The sequence below is a fragment of the Cucurbita pepo genome, chromosome 18, assembly GCF_057944985.1.
Source record: "Cucurbita pepo subsp. pepo isolate OVF chromosome 18, ASM5794498v1, whole genome shotgun sequence".
Lineage (NCBI taxonomy): Eukaryota > Viridiplantae > Streptophyta > Magnoliopsida > Cucurbitales > Cucurbitaceae > Cucurbita > Cucurbita pepo.
This window is the reverse complement of record NC_141815.1, coordinates 8,533,264-8,558,220: the sequence shown is the minus strand read 5'-3', so window position 1 is coordinate 8,558,220 and position 24,957 is coordinate 8,533,264. Positions and strand designations below refer to the sequence as shown.

The window sequence follows — 24,957 nt, the reverse complement described above, 5'->3', positions numbered from 1 at the left end:
TTTTCCATGAGATGGAAAATTTAAACTATTAGCCCCACGCGAGCTTTGTTAATAAGTAATTGTTTGATAACGAGTAAGGAATGTCCATCTTTCTACTAAACAAGAAGTTTAGATATGTTTAAATTTTATATATGGTTTAAAAGATACCTTAAAACTTTCCAAAGTTTTAATACGAGAAAGAGCATGAAAAATGGTTATTATGCGTAAAGGTTCATTATTTAATAAATTACAACGACAGAAAAATAGTAATAAATAGAAAGATGACAGGAAAATAGTAATAAATAGAATTATGTAAGATAAATTATAATTTAGTATTAAATATCCTTAAAAATTAATACATTTCTATTTTTAAATTAAAAAAATTAAAGAAATACAATGTATTTTTTTATTAATTAAAAATATTTAAAAACAAATTATAAGATTAGAGTATTTTTATTAATTTAATCAAATAAATAAATAAATAAAAGTTGGACGGATAAATATAAAAAAGAGCCCGAGAAAAAGAAATAAAAGAAATAAAAGATTTGTTGAATTCTCGAAAGAGGTTCAGGTTCGTCGGTTCTTTCCCATTTCATCCGCCATCGTCGTTCTCATCGGTTTCCCCAGCTCAGACCCGACGTAGCAAATCATTTCGTTCAGCCGAAATCTTCTTATGATCAAGGTAGGGAAATTCGGTTTGATTTCCGTTTCGATTTCCTCCGAATTTAACTTTGTATGCCGTTTCTTGCTCAATCATATACAGACGAGGAAAAACCTAGATTTTGAATAATTTAGCCTACACAGACCCCTTGTATGTATATGGTTTTTGAAATTCTAATGCAGCGATTCCTTGTTAAGTTGAATTGATCTTGTAATTTGTATACTGACAGTTGATGTTCGTCTTTCCGTGCAGTGCGCTAAATCTCCTTGGTTTTAGTTATTGAACGCGACTATTGTAGTCATGGCTACCTTAAACGAAAAAGTTACATATTCTTCCCTTTCTAATGTTGGAAAGGTGAACAGAGGCCACAATGATGATGACGAATGTGATTCCCTATGGGCCATGCCTAATGATAGTGCGCCCTTCCATTCGAACTCTAAGTTTTCTTTTGAATCTGAAGACTTCATTGAGGAAGGATACGATTCAAGTGATGAATTCGATATTCCAAAGCAAAATAGTATGCGTCCAGAGGTGAATTTAAAAAATGTTTTAAATGGGATGTTTGCTATATTGACTGGTGTGAATAAATCTTCAGATGTTTCCTCCGATCAACAAGTTCCCAGTTCAAACATTTCATTCCTTGGTTCTGAAAAGAATGGAGATACTTATTTGCATTCCTCGGTCTACATTCCCAGTGCCCCACCTCTTTTCGAGCCAAATACGATTAATTATAATGCTTATAAAGATGTTTTGGAGGCTGAGCCTCCAGAGTGGCTTCCAGATAGTTCTTCTTCGATTTGTATGCAGTGTACTGCCCCTTTTACTGCAATCACTCGTGGTAGGCATCATTGTCGATTTTGTGGAGGGATTTTCTGTCGAGCCTGTACAAATGGGAGGTGTTTGATGCCTATTAAGTTCAGAGAGAGAAATCCACAGAGGGTATGTGATGCCTGTTATGACAGGCTTGATCCTTTACAGGGTGTACTTATTAACAGCATTAGCAATGCTGTGCAAAGGGCGAAACATGATGTGATGGACTGGACGTGTTCAAGAGGGTGGTTGAATCTCCCTATTGGTCTATCCATGGAACATGAGATATACAAAGCATCCAAAACGCTAAGAGGATACTTCCAGGTGTGCTTACCAAGCAACTTAGTAATCAAAGGAAGTCAGTATAACTTGAATTGACATAGATATCATCGTACTCTGACATCTATAATTCGTGATATATGAAACGAAGTTGTGAATGTTCTTTTGTGACATTCTATTTCTTGGCTGTTGAATTGTACAGGTCTCTAGGCTAAATCCTGAAAAGTCTATACCCTCGGCTGTACTAAAGAGGGCCAGAGGTCTTGCGATTTTGACAGTTGCCAAAGGTGGAGTGTTGGTTGCTTACAAATTTGGCACTGGTTTGGTAATTGCCCGAAGGTCAGATGGTTCGTGGTCTGCCCCTTCAGCTATATTATCTGTTGGATTAGGATGGGGTGCCCAGGTAAAAAGTCTTTTAGTTCAAAGATCTTCTACATCTATAATATCTGGACGAGTTTTCAATCTTTAGAAATGGTTAAGTTTGATTGTAGGATAGTTTGCCGGTGTACTTTTTGGTTTCTCGTCTCTTCTATGAGACGTGGAACTAGGACTTTTGGCACAAATCACAAGATTCTTGTATGCTTTGAGTTCTGAATTACTTGTATCCTTGTTTGCCTTAGATTGGTGGCGAGCTCATGGATTTCATAATCGTGCTTCATGATTCAAAAGCTGTTAAAACATTCTGTAGCCGAATGCACTTCTCACTTGGTGCTGGGTGTAGTGTTGCTGCTGGTCCTGTTGGTAGAGTCTTGGAGGCAGATATCCGTGCTGGAGATCGGGGTTCTGGCATGTGCTATACGTACAGTTGTAGCAAAGGTATCCCTGATCAGATTGTCCATATTCTGTTTACTTGAATCACATGTAATTTTTGTTCAAAATCTGAGGTTTTTGACAGTTATGCCAGAGCCTAAATAGACTTTCATTAAGATAGCGTATTAGATCATTGAAATAGCTGCAGATTGAACATTTAACTTTTTCCAGCCTTCAGCAGTTTTGTGAATCATGCAGGAAGATAGCTTATTAAATTTTTTCTTTTACGGCATTTCATACGACTATTGATTTTGGTCGCGGTAGTCGACTTCATTAGAGTAGGCCTTACTTGAACTGGATCTGTTCTATCGGTTGTACAATCGGTTCCTTAAGTTCCAAAGAACGGAGATATGTTCGCTTTTAGTAGTTATTTTGCACCAACATATGCTTAAGTTTTCCATATTTAGAAGCCAAATTCTGTCTGGATTACAGTATTTCATAAGCTAGAGATGGTAACTGATGCATTAGTTTACTTCTTGACAGGCGCATTTGTTGGAGTATCATTGGAAGGAAACGTTGTAGCAACAAGGATGGACACAAATCTATGCTTTTATGGTGATCCCTATCTAACCACCTCTGATATTCTGTTGGGGACGGTAGAGAGGCCGAGAGCTGCCGAACCGTTGTACTCTGCGCTTGATGACTTCCATTCCATTCTGCAATGACCAACTCTCCTCGTTGTATAGCAGACGTCTCCATGGCTGTGCTGTGCTATGAACTGCCGTGTAAGCTCTGATCCAAAGTTTATATTTCCTAGATTGTAAATATACATGCATCCACAACTAGAAGCATATAGTTATTGCCTTGTCTCAAAGTTTGGCTGGTTTATTCTTGTGTAAATATACATTTATTTGCAACCCACCCCATAAGCATTGTAATGTTTAGAATTGGAATGTTTATTCATTGTATAAATATATATTTATTAGCATACTCAGTTAAGGGCACGTTTGAAAGGTTAAAATTATGTTTGTGGTGGTTTTCAATAGGACAAAAATGATTTGAACAATTTTAAAATCACTCTCTAACATGCTATAAGAATAGTATGCTGAGTTAGGACGATTATAAATGATATCAAAGTTAGATACTGCTCGTATAAGGAATGTTTCGTTTCTCCAATCAAGGTGCGATTTCACACAATCTACTACTCCTTTTAAGGAGCCAGCATCCTCGTTGGTACATCGTCCCGTGTCTATTTGCTATCATTTATAATAGCCAAAGTTCACCGCTAGCAGATATTGTCCACTTTGGCCTATTACAAAATCGTCATCAACCTCACAGTTTTTATTTTTTTCATTGAGGTTGAATCTAAATCTCTGTACTAGAGGTTCATTGCTTGTGGAATTATTTTCTATCAACAAATGATTAAACCACTCAATTTGTTATGTTATAATATGATAGTGTATGTCTATAAGACAATTTGTGCTATAGTTACTACATGAGCTTGGTGATAATACATTTAAGCATACATGCCTGCATTTTATATTTGCCAATTCTTTTACCATATATATAACTTGGAAAGATGATAAAACTATAGGTTTAAGAATATAATGACATAAATAACAACTAAATTTTAAACACCTGGGCCAACGATTTATCAAGAGATTTGCCTTCGCCAGCATACATTGCAATGAACACAATGGTGTGACGAGAAAGGGAAACAAAAGCCATCTCGTGCAAGCAAATATTAATTGCTTGGGGAAAACATGATTGCAATGAACAAAGCCCCCAATGAGCTCGCTTATACACATGGAAGCTATGTTTGTAGGGAATTACTCGTCAATCTTTGACGTCCGTAACCCCTTCAGCTGAAATTTGAAACCGTGCTTCGGCCTCGGCTAAACATGGTGAACTTATCACCTTACAAATGCGTTCCTCCCCTCTTCCTTTCCGTAGAGCAAGCCTGTAGTAGAAAATATAATTGGTTTCATTTATGAACGTGAGGATTCGAACCTCTAACCTTAAGGTCAAAGGTACAACGTTTTAACGAGTTGAGTTGTAATCGTGACAAACCTTGTCGTAGAAGCATGAGCCATAATGTTTCCACCAATTGGCTTAATTTGAGGGCCTGCAAAGATTGCTGAACCATCAACCTGTGCCACCACTTGATTCGTGATGACCACAGCCACACCAAACTACAACCAGATCATAAGAAGATATTGCTCTTGTCAATGGTAAGAAAAATGCAAACTAAACCCTTTAAGGGATGAGTGCCTTTACCTCATCTGCCATTTTCTGGAGACTCCTTAAGAACTTTGCTAGATGCATTTGCCGAGCCGAAAGTTCTCCCCTACCTGAGAAATCCGTTCTGTAGAGGGCAGTAGCGCTATCGACTATCATGAGAGCAAACCTACATATAATGTGAATGGATCTCAATAATTTATTTCAATCGAGATGATCAATAAAACTTCTATCATTCCAGATGTCATCGGATGCATCATATTAGTGACAATGTAATGAAAACTGAAATGTGTAAAAAAACACTGTATTAGTATTAATATCTATTAGTATACATGTAACAACTCAAGCCCACCACTAGTAGATATTGTCTTCTTTGGGCTCTCTTTCGGGCTTCCCCTCAAAGTTTTTAAAACATGTCTGCTAGGAGAGGTTTCTACACCCTTATAAAGAATGTTTTATTCTTCTCTCCAACCGATGTGGGATCTTATGATCCACCCTTCTTCGAGACCCAACATCCTCACTGGCATTCGTTCCCTTCTCCAATCGATGTGCGACCCTCCAATCCTTCCCTTCGGGGCTTAGCGTCCTTACTTGCACACCACCTCGTGTCCACCCCCTTCAAGGCTCAGCCTCCTCGCAGACAAATCGCCCGGTGTCTAGTTCTAATACCATTTGTAATAGCTCAAGCCCACTCCTAGCAGATATTGTCCTCTTTGGGTTTCCTTCAAGGTTTTTACAACACATCTGCTAATAAGAGGTTTCCATACCCTTATAAAGAATCTTCATTCTCCTCTCCAACCGATAGTGAGATCTCACAATACATATCTAGCTCATACAAACTATGATAGGTACCTTGTTTCCACCATCATTGAAGCAGCTTCCAGCAAAAGCCTTGACTGATGATCAGTGTTATACGCTCTAGCATAGGCCACATTCTCCAACACATCAGCACCATTGAGTCCAAATCTGCAACAACCAATATCAACCATTAAGCTATTTCATTACACACACACACACAGATAACAACAACCATGCCTTCTAATCAAACCTGTCTGCAATCTGTAGTAGCCTCTGGGGTCTAAATGTGCCCTCGGCATCAATGTACATCGCCTTCCCCTCTCCACCGCCTTGATCCAGTGGGAGCTGATCAATAATTCAAAACACCTCAGATGATTGAAATGAATCAACAGATTCCATACCCAAAAACAGTCCTAATAATACAATTTTAAGCTGAACTCACTTGGCAGGTAACACAGAGTGTGTGACAAAGCTGAGTTTTCCCAGAACGAAACTCCCCATAGATTTCAGTAATGGATCCTGTCTCAATTCCCCCTGAAAGGAGTGTGTAAAATCTAAAGTAAGCAAACGATAGTTCATAATAAAAATGGAAAAACAGGCCAATTGAACTTGAAAGCTCTTCAAGAAAGCAACCTTCAAGAATCTTGTCAAGTTCCCTTGACCCAGATGTTAATTGAATGATCTCTAGCCTCTGAGCATGGAGTTGGCCAGCACTTGTGAAACCCAATGGCACAATCTTGGAAGCTATTGACAGTGAGGCCATTCAGACAGAGAGACAAACATAACAAGCAAATGGGAAATGAAAAATTGTAATCAAATTGCATGCCTGCTTCAATAATTTTATCAACTTTAGCCTCGCTTATGCCCTTGATTTGAAGCAGTTCTTTCCTGGGAGAGTAAGCAACAGACTCTACCGTGCACAAACCAGCATCTTTAAGCTTCTTTATGTCAATTGCAGCAATTCCCGATGCCTTAAGTACAACATTCATGAATGAAAATAACAACATTACTAAAAATCGTCACTCGGAAATGATAATTCCGCAACCTAAAACCCATCGCGATTCCGATAAAGCAATGTAAATAAATTCGAAGGCAAATAACTTAATCCCACGATTACAGACGAAGTGGAAAAGAAGAAGTTTAATCTCGAATTCGAGATTCGTTAGGAATTTAGTAATCGATCGATCGACAAAAAGAGGTTTAAAAACCCTAATTCTCGGTGATACCTGTAGCTGCTCTACGGGAAACGGGCCGTGCTGTATCTCCTCGACCTCTTCGTGTTCTTCAGAGGGCTTCTGGTTTCTTTGCCGCTCCATTGTCAAATACTAAACCACCGACACGCAAATGGAAGAATCGCTCGATGCAATTGCCAGCCACTACCCAGAACCAGAAGAGCTCTGCGGATTGCACAGAGCAAGCGATTGGAAGCGAAAATGGTGGAGGGAATCTGTGAATTTTAAGAAGATTTGAGGGGCGCCAAAAGGAGTGGAGGGTACGGAAGTAGCTTACCCGGGAAGTCTATGATCAAATTTGGGCCGAGATTTGGACTATAATCCAATGAACTATTGATCTCTTATAACACTGAAAAGCCCAAATGCTACACTTTCAATTTAGTTTTAGTTTTTCTTTTTTCTAATTATTTTCTTCATAGTTCATCCTTCCATCACCGAGCAAATCTTAGAGAGCCGAGATGTTCACTTTATAGAGATAGAGAACGTTTCTTTGTTAGTGGGAGCTCAGGTCAGGACGACCAGTGAACAGGACTTTCAGGAGCTTATGTTAAACCAGATGAGCTAGAGGAGAGCACGATGATGAGCCCTCCCGTGGGAGATGTTCAGGAGCCAGGGCTTCTTGGAATTAGGAGGTCTACTCGAGTCATCCTAAGACCCTACTATTTGACTTATATAGCACATGGAGTTGCACCAGATGAAACTCCGTGGAGTAAACATGGGCTTTGCTTAATGCTATGTAATACATGGCATGGAGCCGTAGATGAGGAGATCTATTATCTAATTCGTAATAAGGGGGGTTTTTACGTATCATCTTTACCTAAGGAAGGTTGCAAATGGATCACTGTAGCGGTGCTCGACTTCTAGCCCTTACGTACGGTTCATTTTAATCAATTAAGTTATGCTCAAATTGATATTATTTTTTAATAGTGCAATGCTTCATGTCCAATATTTGAATCAAAATTCGAATTTGGTACATGAGGATCCTATCCAGTCCTGCAACATGGTCACGTTCTCTTGTGTCGTGTCCCTGCTTTTTCCACCGCCATCTTTGGGAACCTCTTCTTAACAAACTCATTTTTAAAACCTTAAGGAAAGCCCAAAAGGAAAAGCTCAAATAGGACAATATCTGCTTGTGGTGGGTGGGCTTTGGATTATTACAAATGTATCAGATCTAGACATTGGGCGGTGTGCTAGCGAGGAGGTTGAGCCCTAAAAGGGGGTGGACACGAGGTGGTGTGCCAGCAAGGACACTGGGCCTTGAAAGGGGTGGATTGTGAGATCCCACATCGGTTGAGGAGGAGAATGAAAACATTCTTTATAAGGGTGTAGAAACCTCTCCCTAATAGAGGCGTTTTAAAAACCTCGAGGGAAACCCAGAAGGGAAAGTTTAAAGATGACAATATCTGCTAGAAGTGGGATTGAGCTGGAACACTAAATCAGTAGAAAAACACACAAACTCGATCAAAGTGCGTATACTCCATTTATTAAGGGAAACAGGTATACACTGAGCTATAAAACCTGGCTATTCACCTCTTTATAAAACTGAAACGTATATTCAAGATTATTGTCCATTCATGTGAGTAATCCTTATTAATCGAGCTTTGACTCCCGAATCCATTCACCTCTTTATAAAACTGAAACGTATATTTCAAGATTATTGTCCATTCATGCGAGTAATCCTTATTAATCGAGCTTTGACTCCCGAACCAGAACTGGATTCATCTAGAAGGAAACATAATGTATATTGGTTCATTCAACCCGGTCCGATATTCCTCTTCTTTTGGGACAGATAAATATATATATATATATATATATATATATATATATATATATATATATATATATATAAAATCAAATAGAAAATTCAATTATCCTTTTAGAAAATATGCTTATAAAAAAAAAAAAAACTTAAAAAGGATAATTTCCACGTGGATTGGGATTAGCACAATCCAACGGACAACTGTATAGGGAAACGAGCTGGACAAAACACGTGATACAATTGGTTACAAAACACGTCATTTATTATAATAATATAGTTACGTGGTTAAATGGGTCACGCAAGCAACTAAATGACGTGTCAGCAAAATCCTAATCCAAAAAGAAAAAAAAAAACGTACTTTTAATATTTTAATAATAGATTCAGTCAAATTACAACTTTAATATTTTAAAAAATATTTTATTAGAATTTAAAAGTAAATTAAAAGTGAAAAAAATTATTAAATATCGAAAATCATTAATAAAGCTGGTGGGGTCCACCCACCAACCTCCACGTGTACAACGCTGATGACGTTGATCCACTTGTCCTCATTCTAATTTTCGTCGTATTAATCTTCTTCTCCACTTTCTGTTAATAGACGAAAAGAAAAACGAAGTCCCTGAGCTCATCCATGGCGGTTGCGATCATTTTCGAGCGATGAAATATCCGTGCACTGCAAGAAATCTTCTCGCAACGTATTTGTTTCGTCAAGAAGACGATCTCTCTCGTTGTTCTTAGGGAAGGTAATGGCGGTTTCTGCAATCGTCTCTTCACTCGCGATTATTGAATGTTGATTTCATTTCCTGTGGTTATCTCAATGCGAGTCTGATTATGTTGCATTGTAGAGAATCGAACGCGGAACTGCTCTGGATTTGTTGATTTCGGTGGATTTCTCTGCGGTGTTTCGTGTTTTACGGTGAGGATACGATTGATTTGTTGGTAACGTGCGTTGTGTATGTGTGTGTTTCTCGCTTTCGTATTTTTGTACGTGCATTTGGTTTGATATGGAAGCTGGTTTTGCATAAAGCTAGAGTAGGAGGCAAAGCGTTTCTTAATTTTTCAGGAGGTGTTTGTTTTTTGTTCGTTTGCTTGATTGTGGCAAAATGTGGCGCGATTTCTCTGCATTTGTATGAGTTTAAATGACGCGAATGCAAGTGGATTGAATGTTGCGTGTACATTTGAATCTGAACGAAATTTTATTTTAGTAACGTTCTGCATTGTTGGCGAAGAAAATAAAAACCTGCAATAGCATCAATTTTACGAGGTTTCTAATCAACTGCTGTTTTATAGATTGTTATGTTCTGTACGTGTAGAGTTTTGTAGCTATTCAGTGGCTTATGCCTTCGAAAGCGATGTTCATTGTTTGATTATGCCCACTGCAGTTGATACCATGCTCGGGAACGGAGTGGTTGGGATTCTGTCCGAGTCTTCTAACAAGTGGGAAAGAAGGGTGCCTCTAGCCCCAGCACACTGCGCTCGACTTCTGCACGGAGGAAGGCAGAAAACTGGAATATCTCGTATAATTATTCAGCCATCGACCAAACGAATTTATCACGATGCACAATACGAGGATGTAGGCTGTGAAATTTCTGATGATTTGTCAGAATGCGGTCTAATTCTTGGTATCAAACAACCCAAGGTGAGAAAAGTTCTTTGTAATTACCTTTGCCTAGTTTGTTTGTTCATATTGAAAACACAGATAATTAATTCAGTTTTTTTTTTTTTTTTTTTTTTTTGCAGCTGGAGATGATTCTTCCCGATAGAGCTTATGCCTTCTTCTCCCACACGCACAAAGCGCAAAAGGAAAACATGCCTTTACTAGACAAAGTAACACAACTGTTGCATCTTTACTCCACAACTATAAATTCCTTTCGACAAATATTCTTCTAATCTTCTATTTGGAATTCAGATCTTATCAGTAAGGGCATCATTATATGATTACGAGCTTATAGTTGGAACTCACGGAAAAAGGCTACTTGCATTTGGAAACTATGCTGGCAGAGCTGGATTTATTGACATTTTGCATGGATTAGGACAGAGTATGCTAAATTCCTGGAATATACTTCTAACTTTTTATTTATGATGTTTTCCTGTCTTGTCAATTCTATCAAAATATGTTTAGAGGTGAAGATAGGAGGGGGTTAGTGTTTTTGAGTAGTTTGGGATAATAACTTGATCTTAATTTGTCTGGCTAGGCTTTGTTATCTATGAAGTTTGTCTTCTAGAAACCAAAAGAATCTATCTATGCTTCAAATTCACTTTATTAATTTGGTTCTGCATTAGAGTGGTTATCAACTAAAATTCAACTTGTTTCTGCAGTTTCTGCCTTCTTATTGCCCTCTTACAAATCTTTTAAATCTGACATTCAAAACATTCAGAATTCTTAAGCTCGATGTTTTTTTTCCTTTTATACTCAAAACATGGAGACGGTTGGATGCTCTGGTATAATAAATAATGATAATATTCCCACAAATGTTACTGTGCAGGATATTTGAGCCTTGGAATTTCCACTCCTTTCCTCTCGCTGGGTTTGTCATACATGTATCCATCCCTGGCTGCTGCTAAGGCTGCAGTAATATCTGTGGGTGAAGAGATTGCAACACAGGGCTTACCACCAGATATTTGTCCTTTGGTCATTGTGTTTACTGGCTCGGGAAATGGTATTTCATCTTTTAATTGATTGTCTTTTTTATAATTCATAGTATTTAGAGCTACAAATCCACAAGCTCGCGATTGTTTTCTCCCTACAATCACGATCTAATCTTATATATGCATGATTAATCATATTTATTGAATTTTTGGTTATAGAAAGTGAAATTGTATTAATTAAAAAATGCAAGGAAGAAATATTAGAAAAATCAAGCATCTAGAATACTGAGATGTAAGAATGGTTCCAAAATTTAAATGTTTACAGTTTGGATCAACAAAAAGTGATAAATAAAATTCGTTTCTAGATCATTTTCCATTATGAATTTGTTTCGAGATTCTTTTTGAAAAATTGATTTATATATATCAATGGTGGTCAGCGCAATATTTTAAAGGCATTTACCCATGCTAGAACCAGTCAAAGAAGCTAATCTTGGTGAAATGTTAGAATCCAAGAATAATTTTTTTTTTGTATAGAATTTTTGTAAGAATATATATAGTTAGATTGTTTGCTGGAGAATCAAATAATTGACCTTTAGAATGATAATTGGTATCTCATCCATTGAGCTATGCTTGATTGACTTTGTAAGAATAATCTTGTGACTTTACATGCCAAAACGATTAAGAGGAGCAACAGATTGAATAAAGACAGATCCCAAAAAGATATCCCGATCTGGTCAAATTGGGCATAATTCAACTAGTTTAGGCATATACCATCGACCCAAGAGTTTAGAATTCGATTCTCCCTTACCCATATGTTATTAAACTGAAAAAATAAAAGGAAATATATCCCGATATGCAAATGAATTTGTATTTGAACTATTGAGTTACTGACAGATTAACTTTCAAGTTCCTCATGTAATTCTGTTAAAGAAAGTGAACGTTACATTGGCTTGCCTACATCCTCAACAAATTGGATATCCCTTTGATTTATTGTGCAGTTTCTCATGGAGCGCAAGAAATCTTCAAGCTTCTTCCTCACACTTTTGTGGACCCAAGTAAACTTCCAGAAATATGTGGGAAGGTGGGTTCAAGGTACCCCTTCATATGTCCTATTCACAAATTATTACTTTGGCGCATAATTCACTCTTGGACTCCAATACTGTTAACATAATTCACTTTTGGACTCCAATACTGTTAACACAATTCACTCCACTGTTAACATAATTCACTCTTGGACTCCAATACTATAATCTGATTAACGTAGTTGCCCATTTCAATAATGAACCAATTGACTGGTGTCAAGCTAGTTGAAAGTTCAAAGTTGATGATGGGTATGCATCATTAAGTGATGGTGTTGGCAGTATTATGAATGTCTGATATTGGGAAAGGTGGACTCTCCTCCTCTGTCACGTTCATGTTAGAGACATTGGTTAACCAACATGTTGACTTTTCTTTAGTGGAATTGTGAAATGCTGTGATTGTCGATAAATTAAAAAAATTTCCTAAAACATTGATAGCTCACAATTCCTTCCTTTCTCTACTTGTCTTCGATATAACCTGTGCAACACCTTACGATAATGAGAAATGGATTTAATGAATAAATTCTCAAATAAAGTAGAGAATAGTTTTATTTATTGTAAAAATAACAATGACTTTATGGTCTTCTTGTTTGATACATATTTGTAAGTTTTAGAAACCACAAGCTACCTAAAATAGAAGTTAAAAAATCATTAGAAAAATGTGAATATGAATTTTCTTGGGACGATGCTACCTCATTTTTAGTGTCTTCAAGAACCAAACATCAAATAATTAAGAATGGATAGATTAATTGATTTTTTAGTTATTTAGCATTTTCTTGCATTGTATTCCATACGAGAGCTTTAGCATTTTCTTGTTCAGTCTGCAGGAGGATTTAGTTTTTTGAGCTACTTTTAGATGCTTTATTATGCTGAGCAGTTTTCCTCCAACTGTTTTTAGAATGTGGAACTTCGCCAACATGGAACAACAAGAAAGAGGGTCTTCCAAATATATGGTTGTGTTGTGGGTTGCCAACACATGGTTGAACACAAAGATTCAACAAAAAAATTTGATCGAGTAAGTTTTTATTCACCTTTTCTTTCCCTTGAGTCAAATTTTGATTGGGATTCTGGTTATGTATACAAAACTGCCAGTTGCTTTGCATGGCAATATCAATTGATTAGAGAGTGGATGAATTGATCAAGGAAGGGTTTCTTGTTTTGTAGTTTCCTGATAAAGTTGCAGCACGAAAATCATGTGCATAGACACCACTCGGATACATACACATCATTATTTTGAACATTAGAACATAAATGTGGTATTAATAAGGAAAACACAAAATAAGTTTATGTAAATCAGTCATGATATGACCCATATTTTTTATGTGTGTTTGGTAGTCCCATGATATTTTTCCTCTTAAACAGCCTTTTGGAATGTCCTTTCGCCAGACGACTACATTGCTTTAATTTCCGACCTCATTTTATTCCTGTATCTAAGTTCATTTGTGAATGTTCAGATCTTCCATAAAGTTCTTCACTTTTCTTTATCTGCAATTAAGTGTTTCAATGTCTATATATGCTTTTGGCTTGGTATGTAATTTCTGGGAGAAAAAAAGAACCTAAATTACCAGTTCTTATCTTGTTTTGCAGGTTGATTACTATGCTCATCCAGACCAATATCAACCTATTTTCCATGAAAAGATAGCTCCATATGCTTCTGTTATTGGTATGCTTTCTTTTGCTTGGTTCCTTGTTAACTTTGTCTGGGACACATTTACTCACATTGTTTGTTTTAACTAGCATAGTGAATGTCAGATTTCTTTACGTTCTCATTTTCCACTTTCTCGATCTTATACGAATACATACCCCATTCACTATCAATCTTTGTTACGGAGACAATTGGTTCACCGTAGCTGCAAGCTTAATTGAAAGGGGCGCATTTTGCATTTGAATTTGTGGACAAGATCTCCATTTATTTTGTTCTATAATATTTCTAGTCCTCATGTGGTGTGGTGTTTTTTTGGATATGTGTACATGCGCAGACATGTATGCGTCCATGTTTTTATTCCCATGTTAAGTGTAGATCGTTCATTCACTGTGCAGCCCTAGGTAAGAAACTTGACGGCATATAAATGATGGAAATATTCTCACATATATTGATGAAAATAGACTTTCAGTCAACAATTATACCCAATTGAGGGTTAAAGAGCAAAAGCCAATAACGTTGTTTCGTTGTTGATAATGTTTTGGAGAATACAGCTATCAGTGCATATATTCAATGCACTTCTAATATCTATACGAACATAATGCTAAAAAAATCATATTTTATATTCTTAGCACAAAGTTAAAAACCTTTATTTAGGATAGCACACCCAGAGCGTTTTCCATTTCAAAGGGAGCTTTTGGTCCGGGAAAAACAATAAATAGAAATCTAGTAACTACGACACATGCATTGTAATAGCTGTCTATGGTCTGGCTCTTAATGATTTCATTCTTCATAGCAAGGAATGCAATCTATATGAGTCAGTGCTTGACATCCAACTCTTTTTAGTACATATCTGTGAAAAATATTGTCATGTGTTTAATTAAAGATGAACGCTACATCTTGGGCAGAGGTGCAATGGGATTTAATTGTTAGCTATTTAACTGGATACTCATTCAAGAATGAGACGGAGGATTATTTTGGTTGGATACAACAACTGGATACTTATCTGCTACATGTTGACAATTTCCTTGCTGTTTTGTAGTAAATTGCATGTATTGGGAGAGAAGATTTCCACGGTTGCTGAACACCATGCAGTTTCAAGATCTAATGAGAAGTGGATGCCCTCTTGTTGGTATTTCAGATATAACTTGTGATGTAGGGGGTTCAATAGAATTCATTAACCAGACAACGTCAATTGACTCTCCTTTCTTCCGGTACATAAGATTAATGTTCATGGGTGTAGAATCTGTTTACAGTCACTCCCTCTCTATCCCCTCTTACTATGATTGGTTTCGTGAGGGTCTTAGAAATTCCACACAAAACCAATCAACTTGCCTCATTTCTTGAGGGTCTTAGAAATTTGATTGGTTTTGTGTGGAATTGTCTGTGGATACTATCATTATTGATTAGAATTTTTTTAAGTTATTGAATGAGTAAAGCAATGTGCACTTTTCAGATATGATCCTTTTAATGATTCATACCACGGTGATTTGGAAGGCAGTGGAGTGATATGTTCCGCTGTGGACATTCTTCCAACAGAGTTTGCCAAAGAGGTGATTGGAATATTTCTCTTTTGCTGGGATTTCTGTTAACTAGGCGTGCTGTTCTGTTTCTCTGTCAAAAAGTAACCCCACCTTTTGTCCCCCTTTGTATTCGTTCCATTTTACTCCACCTTTAAAGTTTTTTCTATATGCATTTCTCTTTTAGATTTTTTTCAGTCTAGATGACATTTATTTTTATATACATTTTAGTCTCTCTGCTTAACATTATCCTTTTATTTTTTTGAAGGCCTCCCAGCATTTTGGAGACATCCTATCGACACTTGTTGGCAGTCTGGCCTCTGTAGTCGACATTTTAGAGTTGCCCATGCATTTGAGGAGAGCCTGCATAGCCCATAGAGGGGCACTAACCTCTTTGTATGAATATATTCCACGTATGCGGAAGTCAGAAACTGAGTAAGCTTCTGTATTCACCACCTTGGCATTTCATTTTGATTTTAGTGTGTGCTCATCTTCAGTCCATTCTATGATTGTGTGGTTCTCAGATGAATGCAAGTGGAGTTTCTGGAAGTTGATGTCAAAACTCAAAATTTAATAAACTTGACCTTAAATTTCTCCCAAAAACTTGTCTAAGAACCCGAGAATGCTTTTGATGTATAATAGTGCGTCGTTGAGCACTTGTGTTTTTTTTGTTATTTATAATCAATATTTAAACATTATATTTTGCTATTAAAAGTAAAACTACTTTTTTCTAAAGTAATGTTTTAATGGCTTATGCTTTGCTTTATCTTTTCCTTGAATAATTTAAACTATTATTCTTAACTTTCAGAGAATTATCTGTGGATATTGCTAATGGCCACACCAACAAAAAGTTCAATATACAGGTAGGTTGCTGAAGGCGTATGTTAGATATCGTTTCTTCGGTTTGTCCATAATCCACAAATTTTATGGTTGAAGTAGATTCTAACTATATTTCCTCTGCCAGGTGTCTTTGAGTGGCCATTTGTTCGATCAATTTCTAATAAATGAGGCCTTAGATATTATTGAAGCAGCTGGTGGCTCATTTCACTTGGTTAACTGTCAAGTGGGCCAGAATGCAAATGCTATGTCACACTCAGACCTTGAAGTAAGCATACTCCCAATCCAGTTTATATACAAGAGTTAATTGATGTATTGTAAAAACTTATCTTATCTAATTACTTTCCTTCAATATCTATTTGAGGTAATGCAGTACCGATGTCTGTATCTCTTTTCTTATAATTCATAGATTGAATTGACTGGATGTTTTTTCCCCTTTATTTAGATAAAAAGATGCATATACTTAATGGAATCAAATTCTCGTAAAGAATGTATTGATTATAGATCCAACATATTATACATATGCGAACTAATTGATGGTTCTTGTTAGATGTCTCATAAATAAAATTTTACTAGAATTCTAATGATTACTAGTTGCTGCTTACATTTTATTTAAATTGGTCTATCCGTTAGTTTAAAAATAATTTTCTCAGGCCCAATGGGCAGAAAACTGTTTTGAAAGTATACTATTGCATTTCATCTACCAATTATGCTTGCTTGCTTTTAGAGCCCTCGTTTACCATTCAAATTCATTATTTTGTGTGATTCTTCCAGTCTGATAAACCATTTTTTTCCCTTTGATATTGTAATCAGTCAGACAAGTTTCCTCCATGCCTAAGCAGACATTAATTAGATTCATGTTTTCCTTAAGTGACTATCCTACTTTTGGCAGATTGGTGCTGATGATACAGTGATTTTGGATAAAATAATTTACTCTCTAAATCTGATGGCTAATCCAGAAGAAAATCTTGATCTCGTAAATAAAGAGACAAATAAGATTTTTCTTAAGGTTGGTAAGATTCAAGAGAGTAGCTCTAAAAGGGAAGATACAAAAAGGAATACTGCTGTTCTGCTTCTTGGAGCAGGTCGGGTTTGTTATCCAGCTGCTGACCTCCTAGCATCAAGCGGAGGGAGTTCACATCGTCAGTTCTGGAAAACTTTTCTTGAGAACTATGCTGAAGACTGGAATGATGTTGAAGTTATCGTTGCTTCACTCTACCTGAAGGATGCAGAAGAGGTAAAAACTTCTATGATTGCATATGCCAAAAAAATGCTGCTAGAATATTATTGTTTGACACTGCTTGGTAATAGCAAGAGGATAGGACTTGAATGCACTTTGTGAAAAGTGTGTGCGTTCCCTACTTTGATAAGGTTGACGGTTTGTGCATATAGTACTGTTTCGCTTACGGGCATTTTTTTGTCTTTGTATGCCATTCTAGATAACGGAAGACATTGCTAATGCGACAGCTGTGCAGCTCGATATTACGGATTCTGAGAAACTTTTTATGTATATCTCACAGGTACATAATTTGACATTTTCTCTTAAAAGCCAGTTTACTGTGACTAAATAATATTTGCAACAAGAGAAGTTACATACACGTTGCTTTATGCTTTTGTACGGCATTGAGTTGCAGCAACGAGTCATTTATCAGTTTGTGTTGTCTTACTTGTTTTCAGGTTGAAGTTGTTATAAGTCTGCTGCCACCTAGTTGCCATCTTACTGTAGCAAAAGCATGCATTGAGGTAATGTGTAGTGTTAAATAGTATACTTTTTATATAAGGTTCCTCATCCTTATCATCCAGGAACCTTTTTACCATCTAGTGTTAAACAATATAATTTTCACCTGATATCTTGGAATTTATTATATCTGATGGCATGGAAAGAAGTTTGAGTTCAACAATTTATTAAAACTGATAGCATGGGAAGAAGAAGTTTGAGTTCAACAATATCATGTGAGATCATGTGAGATGAGGGATTCGAACCTCTCACCTCTTGATCAAGAGTATATGTTTTAATATGCTGAGCTATGCTACAGAAGTTAAGGAGTTATAGAGTTACATTATGTAAATGAACCTAGAAAAATTCTTTTTGAATATTTATCTTATTATTTTGGTTCCCAATTAAATCAAGAAACTTGTGGTAGAAGATGTTTCATCTATTTTTGTGGATAATAAGTTTAAATCTATGTACCTTTGAAGTTTGCACCAAGCGGATTAAGAAAAATAAAAACAAAAAGTTAGTTAAAGATGTATCTGCAAGACCTCAGTAAGGAAAGAATATATCCTTTATGAGGATCTGGCAGTAAGAAGTTGAACCCGAAGAATGGAGAGTTTATGTGATAAGAAACTACCTGAAAGTGTAATACATGCAACAACAATTTACTAAGGAGCGACTGGTGAAAGAGAACAAGAAGTGGCCTCTAAAAGAGGAAGTTTTGTGGGCTTTGGTGGTTTCAGAGAGTTTTTTTTTGGTAATTATTTGTTAGCTTGTCTCCTTTTATAGGTCCTCTTTTATGTATGCCCTTGCATTTCATTTTTTCTCCATGAAAGTTCGGTTTTTAGATAGAAGAAAGAAAAAAGAAAAAAAGAGGAAGTTTTGATGAATGTGAGAGTGAGATGGTATGCGACCTTCTGGCAATCCTTTCTATTCCTAGCCTTGGGTGAGTGTAGTTGAGAGCATGCGTGGATTCATTTGCATAGGGTAAAAGTTTTGAAAGAGGCATAATCATGTGGAATTTGGGTTTATTGGAATAAGTGTCATGAATTGAATGCTCTAGTTATAAGTGGGGAACATGGTTGAGGAATTGTCCGGGATTTGCAAACTTCTCCATTTTATTCAATGGGAAGCCTGAGGGGAAATTTTTTACGATGAGTAGTGTTGGTCAGGCAAACAATCCCTCTCTTCAATCCGTTTAATTTTGTATTGATTGGCGTCTTTACTAGACTTATTTTTATGGAGATGGATATAGGCTTTTGGGTAAGGAAGGAGGGAGAGATTTCACACTAATCATAATTGGCAGTCTGTTGTTTTCTCGTGCTTTAGAATCAAAGGATCTAATGGGGTATTGCAGTCAAGAGAGTTTTATTTGAGAGGATAGTTGCTAGTTGTTGTTGTTTCTTTTTTTTTTTTCTTATTTGAAAATTTTGATCTTGTCTTGTATGGTAGAATTGTGCTTTTTTTTTTTCTTTCCAATCCTTAGACATCAAAGTATTGGAGAAACTAAATATTTAAAAATGACGAAACCGTGCAGTGTAGATTTTTTCTTCCGCTCTCTTCTCATTCAGACATCATTTCTTTTGATTGCAGCTTAAAAAGCATCTAGTCACTGCTAGCTACATTGATGATTCCATGACATTGCTAGATGAACAGGCAAGGAATGCTGGTATAACAATTCTTGGGGAAATGGGTCTGGATCCTGGCATAGGTATTCTCAACCTTTTTTTCTAGTTTGTTAATGGCTCGTCATGTATTCTATTGAATTCTTTTAATCCAAACTAAGTTTTGCTGACTAGTCTAGAGTTGAAAATTACGTACCTCTAAGGTTTTAGAAAGGTTAGTGCTTGTAGAGAGAATTCTGATATAATTTCGTCCATTTTGAAAACTACATAACCACCTCCCCTAACTAATTACTAATATACCCTTACCCTTATACTATCCCTAACTGCATTCTTATCATAATTTTATGGATCTTTATTTATTTATTTATATTTCCCTCACAATTTGTGCTTTGATGGACCGTGCTTCAGATCATATGTTAGCAATGAGGATGATCAATGAGTCACATCTTCAAAAGAGGATAGTGAAATCCTTTGTATCATATTGTGGGGGAATTCCGTCTCCAGATTCAGCAAACAATCCATTAGCATATAAATTCAGGTACTCGTTAGAACGACTTTTCCTAATGATTTATGAACTTCCGACTACTTTTGTTTTTTTTTTTAATAAAAAAGTATAAGGCGAATCATGAACAAAAATGCTTGGAGGATGGATAAATGACATCACCTTAAGCATGTAATGGTAATAGTACAGAAACTTGTATACTCTCACTCAATACCCAAAAAAAATTTGAAGTTTGTACCTACATTTTTCCTTGGTAAATTTTGAACAACGTTGATGATATTTTTAAGAAACAGAAACAAAATCTAGTATTTACAATTTTCAGATATCTAACAAAATAAAATTGTGTTGGGATTGGGAAACTGAAATAAGATGTCAATGAGTTTATGTACAAAAGTAAAATTTTTAAAATAGCAATTGATTGAAAATAATATTTAATTATCTAATTATAAAACAGGTAAAATCTTACAATACATGCATAGAGAGAACTTCAAGATATAAATACAGTAGTCAAAATTGTCTGGAGAGGAACAGTACGTTGACTTGTGCTTCAAGCTTGATAAAATAGAAAGTGATACTTGGAAGTAGGGAAATTTAATGATAGGTTTTTAGTCATTTTTGGTGAGGAGGCTGTAAGTTTAACGCTCAGGATTAATTTCATGTCGTACGTGAGCGGGCATGCTTACAGACATGATGGGGCAAGAAAGTCATCCTGTGCCATATACATTGATGGAAGATTGGATTCACTTGAATGAACGAAACATGAGTGAGTGGATAGATGAGTATACCAAAAATTTAGAATGAAAGAAATGTCTTCTGTGTAAATAAATGTTTGGACCCTGTAATCATATTAAGCCACTTACATGTCCGGCCTATTTTCCATAGATTTATTTTCAACGAGGCCAAGAAGGCTCTGTTTATAAAAAAAATGCAAACGTGCATTCAGTGTTCATAATATTGCTGTTCGCAGTGGAAGTTTCAAAGATAATCCTGGCAAACTTCTGTTGCTTTGATTTATACTGTTTTAAGTCAGATTCTCTTGAAAACGTTGAGTTATGCACGAAAATATCCAAGTTCCCCTGTACCATTCCATTACTAAACCTTGCGAAGATGTACCATTTGTCAATGTTAAATATTTTATACTTACTAAATGCATCTTCTAGTTTTATAGAGATTCAATAACATTTCTTATTTTATGAAATATATTAGTTGGAATCCTGCTGGAGCTATTCGAGCTGGAAGCAATCCGGCTACATATAGATATGAAGGAGAAACGGTGAAAGTTGAAGGTAACCTGTTAACACTATGGGAAAAGGTTCAGATGACAAGAATGTGTTGCACTCTGCACTTAATTTATTATTTCTTGCACACAAGATATGCCTTATGCTTATTGAGTACAAAACTTATAGAGCTTATAAGTCTTTAGTTTAGATAATTACCATTTATTTTATTTTGTTTCAAAGTTATGATGTTATGATATATTAGACATTAAACCTATTTTTTAAATTTTTTTTTATTAATACTTCTTGATGAGAAAATTTACTCAAGCAGTGCAACTTGCAGGAAAGGATCTTTACGACTCTGCTGTGAGACTACGCTTACCTGACCTTCCAGCTTTTGCTTTGGAATGTATTCCAAATCGCAATTCCTTAATTTATGGAGATGTATACGGCATTGGGCACGAGGCATCGACCATATTTCGTGGAACCCTACGATATGAAGGCATGTTCTCTTTTGGCTTTTAAACATGTTTTAATTATGAGTTCTAAGATGAGTATAAACTTAAATATTATGGTTTTTTTTTTTCTTCTCTTTCTTGATACATAGATCTTGTAACTGAAGACAAGACAACAGGTCTATATGAAAAAAGTAACTGTTACATTTTCCATTCGTTTGGAGAAAGTTGCAGTCAGCAGCCTTTGCTTAGTTTTGTATTATAAGCTCTTTATCAGCAAGTGGCACCTAGGTTTTCTGATTTCAACTTAAGAAATTGTGTTTTTGTAACTCATTTACTGTTAACATGTATAGGATTTAGCAAAGTGATGGGAACCCTGGCAAGAATTGGATTCCTAGACACTGAAGTTCATTCCTTTCTTAGGAATAAGAAGCCACTATTTCGAGATTTCTTGCTTGAGCTTCTCAAAATTAATGTAGAATCGAATGACTCCACGATTAGAGAGAAGGACATCAGGGAGAGCATTATTTCTAGTGGACTCTGTAAGGAGCAAGAAACTGCTGTAAGAGTAGCCAAAACAATTGTGTATGCAGCTCTTCCCATTCCTTTTCTGTTCAAAAGATTAATTCTATATTCTGCTTGAGAGGCTAACAATGACAATGGATCTACACTTTTCATGAATCAGATTTTTAGGATTTCATGAGCCAACAGAGATTCCTTCATCTTGCCAAAGTGCATTTGACGTTACCTGTCACAGAATGGAAGAACGGTTAGCCTACTTAAAAAATGAGCAGGTACTCTTTCGTTTCCCCTGTTAATGTTCATTCATATTCTAGAATGCTTTACCATGTAAATTTTTTATTAGCGCTACATGGTTTGTCTTCTGTATCTTGATGTCAAAAAAGGCAAAGGGGTTTCGGTTCTTTTTTTTTTGTCAGATTTCAGGTTACAATTAAGGAAAGAGAGTGGAGAAAAAAAAATCTTTGATAATCTAGTTTCAAAATTGTGAGATGTAATAAAGTTTTACCATTTATTAAATTATTTTATTCAATCTTATTAAAAAAAATACTATAAGATCGCATTGTGGCTGTAAATAGGATATTGAAACCTCACATATACACACAATGGGCTTGGAGGATGACCAGTCTTAGAGAGGATATCGTTAAGCTTAAGCCTTCTCAAGCTTAATCATATGTAAGAAGGAATAAGGATAAGAAATTAATAAGGGTGAGTTCCATTTATCGAGTGAGAGACTAGGACAAGTTACATAAAGAGTGTGAGTGACAATCTAGTTGGTTAAATTATTGGTCTACTCTCAACTGATTGCTTTTATGGGAGCGTAGGTAGAGCTCTGAAACTCTGGAACTCTTTGCAATTCACCTTTCTGTTTATAGAGAATGCAATCTAGCCTCTTTCTGTTCTTGTTCTCTTTTCGTCAACTCTGATCGCATAAAGAGAAGATTTCCCCATTCCCATCTTTGATGATCACTCTCAACTGATGTAGCCTTTGTTCGAAAGATTTTGAAAATAAATGATATCTACTTGAAAGCTTGGGGTTAAGTTTATGATAGCTTTCAATTAAATTGGTCTAGGATTAAAAGAATGAATGATCTTCTAGTGCGAGATAGAAGTTTGTATTGTCAAGGTTACTCGTGAGGCTGTGGTAGATATTTGGTTTAAAAGACATAGGAGAATTTCGATCAGAGGCCTTTTTTTTCTTAAACTCTAAATCATCCATATGTTCTTAAAATTTCATCTACAAAAAGCTGTATATTTATCATACTTCAACTGTTTGTCAATACTTTATAACAAGTTCATTTCTTATGATGATCAGGATATGGTACTTCTACATCATGAAATACAAGTAGAATCGCCAGACGGTCAACGTAAAGAGTGTCGCAAGGCCACGTTTCTAGAATTTGGGAGGATCGAGAATGGAAAGATCACGAGTGCAATGGCTCGTACTGTTGGTATTCCAATAGCTATTGGAGCTTTGGTAACGACCTATACATGTTTTCTTACCATAATCCTGCTTAAAGCTTCAAGCTTTGGTTTAATGTTACAACAATATATATATATATATGTCAATGCAGCTTTTACTGACAAACAAAATCAAGACACGAGGTGTTTTAAGGCCCATTGAATCTGAAGTTTATATTCCAGGTAAGTTCAAACCCGAACCATTTCCTTCTAGTTTCAGTTTACATTTCTTAAATCGTTACCATGAAATGCCTGGAGAACAAACCGATTGAGTCTTTAACGATAAAAAAAGTTCGGTTTGGTTATTCATCATCTGACTCGAACATAACTCAACAGACATGCTGCGATTTAAAGATAAGTAAAACCATTGAAATAAAAAGGCCGATAGAACAAATCGACCAATCAGTCAATGAGGTAGGGTAGAAATTGACATTTTGTAGATCGAGCGGACTCGACCTCTGTGGAACTGTGTCTATTTGCTCAAGTCAAGTTTCCCTTAACAATTACTTTAACAACCTACTATCCATACAATCATCAAACTTGCTAACATATTGTTTTTTTTTTTCATGTTGCAGCCTTGGATCTCTTACAAGCTTATGGTTTCAAACTAACAGAGAAGATTGAATCCTAGCTTGGCTTCTAACACTACTAGAGAAAAGGGATAATGCACTGGGGAAGTAATATATATATATATATAGTTTAAAGATTTGTTATGGCAACCTGTTAATATAAAAACATCTTGATCTAAATCTCAACAACACGTCAAAAGAAAAATTATATGTGGGGTTAAGATAAAAGTCTCATGAACAGTATGAACAAAACCACATCCAAACTTCATGGGTAAATTTTGATGTCCAGCTATATTGTAATATATCGTGATATGATATCCTGTAATGATCCTTCGTGGTTGAAGTTCATATGAATACCTATCCTGTAATATCATTATTGTTATTATTATTTCTTTCAATCATGAAGATTTGATTCTTATTTCCTATTTTATTTTGATATATAAATACACCTATAAAGGTTCAACTTCATTAAGGTTGCAATCAACATATCTATAGATGAAATTATGATGTGGGTTATCAATTTTTACATAAAAATAGTATATGGCAGAGGAGCATAGTCTATAATTTTGGATAAATTATTTGAGAGGTTGAACAGCTTGATGATACAACAAATAATTTAACAATTACAAGAGGGAGAATCAAATTGTGAACTAGTTCCGATTGATCCTTTAGATATATTTCTTTAGATATATTTCTAATATTCAAATTGAAGACGAGCTATTACC

The 24,957-nt window shown here is 35.8% G+C and overlaps 3 protein-coding genes across 5 annotated transcripts; 2 read left to right on the top strand and 1 right to left on the bottom strand.

Moving 5' to 3' along the window:
• The first annotated feature begins 500 nt into the window (after positions 1-500).
• On the top strand, positions 501-3,473 carry LOC111780712 (uncharacterized). The gene is made up of 5 exons (XM_023661189.2): positions 501-661; positions 893-1,774; positions 1,932-2,132; positions 2,350-2,545; positions 3,023-3,473. Exons 2-5 carry the CDS (start codon positions 941-943, stop codon positions 3,202-3,204), a joined length of 1,413 nt encoding a protein of 470 aa, XP_023516957.2. The 5' UTR covers positions 501-661; positions 893-940; the 3' UTR covers positions 3,205-3,473.
• A 595-nt stretch (positions 3,474-4,068) lies between these two features.
• On the bottom strand, positions 4,069-7,016 carry RAD51 (RAS associated with diabetes protein 51). Its single transcript, XM_023659781.2, has 9 exons — positions 6,742-7,016; positions 6,342-6,486; positions 6,149-6,259; positions 5,958-6,049; positions 5,766-5,860; positions 5,570-5,683; positions 4,757-4,886; positions 4,550-4,671; positions 4,069-4,439 (listed from the first exon to the last, which is right to left on the bottom strand). The coding sequence occupies exons 1-9, from the start codon at positions 6,829-6,831 to the stop codon at positions 4,316-4,318; spliced, it is 1,023 nt and encodes a 340-aa protein (XP_023515549.1). The 5' UTR covers positions 6,832-7,016; the 3' UTR covers positions 4,069-4,315.
• Positions 7,017-9,086: 2,070 nt separating this feature from the next.
• On the top strand, positions 9,087-24,633 carry LOC111780162 (alpha-aminoadipic semialdehyde synthase). Of its 3 annotated transcripts, XM_023660485.2 has the most exons (26): positions 9,087-9,246; positions 9,349-9,419; positions 9,886-10,142; positions 10,244-10,330; positions 10,413-10,542; positions 10,990-11,163; positions 12,091-12,173; positions 13,070-13,186; positions 13,759-13,834; positions 14,856-15,027; positions 15,270-15,366; positions 15,602-15,768; positions 16,142-16,196; positions 16,298-16,438; positions 17,063-17,407; positions 17,610-17,690; positions 17,848-17,913; positions 19,478-19,595; positions 19,918-20,047; positions 21,218-21,297; positions 21,572-21,730; positions 22,037-22,268; positions 22,369-22,477; positions 23,518-23,679; positions 23,777-23,846; positions 24,239-24,633. In XM_023660485.2, the coding sequence occupies exons 3-26, from the start codon at positions 9,894-9,896 to the stop codon at positions 24,292-24,294; spliced, it is 3,156 nt and encodes a 1,051-aa protein (XP_023516253.2). In that variant the 5' UTR covers positions 9,087-9,246; positions 9,349-9,419; positions 9,886-9,893; the 3' UTR covers positions 24,295-24,633. The 3 variants fall into 3 exon arrangements, with proteins under 3 accessions (XP_023516253.2, XP_086975657.1, XP_086975658.1); XM_087119531.1 differs by lacking the exons at positions 22,369-22,477; positions 23,518-23,679; positions 23,777-23,846; positions 24,239-24,633 and having other exon boundaries at positions 21,836-22,105; XM_087119532.1 differs by lacking the exons at positions 9,087-9,246; positions 9,349-9,419; positions 9,886-10,142; positions 10,413-10,542 and having other exon boundaries at positions 10,253-10,330.
• Positions 24,634-24,957: the final 324 nt, after the last annotated feature.

Coding starts and splice junctions, on each gene's coding strand:
- LOC111780712 (XM_023661189.2), top strand. CDS start 941: ATGGCTACCTTAAACGAAAAAGTTACATATTCTTCCCTTTCTAATGTT. Junction 1,775..1,931: donor CGCTAAGAGGATACTTCCAG/GTGTGCTTACCA, acceptor TGAATTGTACAG/GTCTCTAGGCTAAATCCTGA. Junction 2,546..3,022: donor TACGTACAGTTGTAGCAAAG/GTATCCCTGATC, acceptor ACTTCTTGACAG/GCGCATTTGTTGGAGTATCA.
- RAD51 (XM_023659781.2), bottom strand. CDS start 6,831: ATGGAGCGGCAAAGAAACCAGAAGCCCTCTGAAGAACACGAAGAGGTC. Junction 6,487..6,741: donor TTCCCGTAGAGCAGCTACAG/GTATCACCGAGA, acceptor GTTGTACTTAAG/GCATCGGGAATTGCTGCAAT. Junction 6,260..6,341: donor TGATAAAATTATTGAAGCAG/GCATGCAATTTG, acceptor CACTGTCAATAG/CTTCCAAGATTGTGCCATTG.
- LOC111780162 (XM_023660485.2), top strand. CDS start 9,894: ATGCTCGGGAACGGAGTGGTTGGGATTCTGTCCGAGTCTTCTAACAAG. Junction 16,197..16,297: donor ACAAAAAGTTCAATATACAG/GTAGGTTGCTGA, acceptor TTCCTCTGCCAG/GTGTCTTTGAGTGGCCATTT. Junction 23,680..23,776: donor CAATAGCTATTGGAGCTTTG/GTAACGACCTAT, acceptor ATGTCAATGCAG/CTTTTACTGACAAACAAAAT.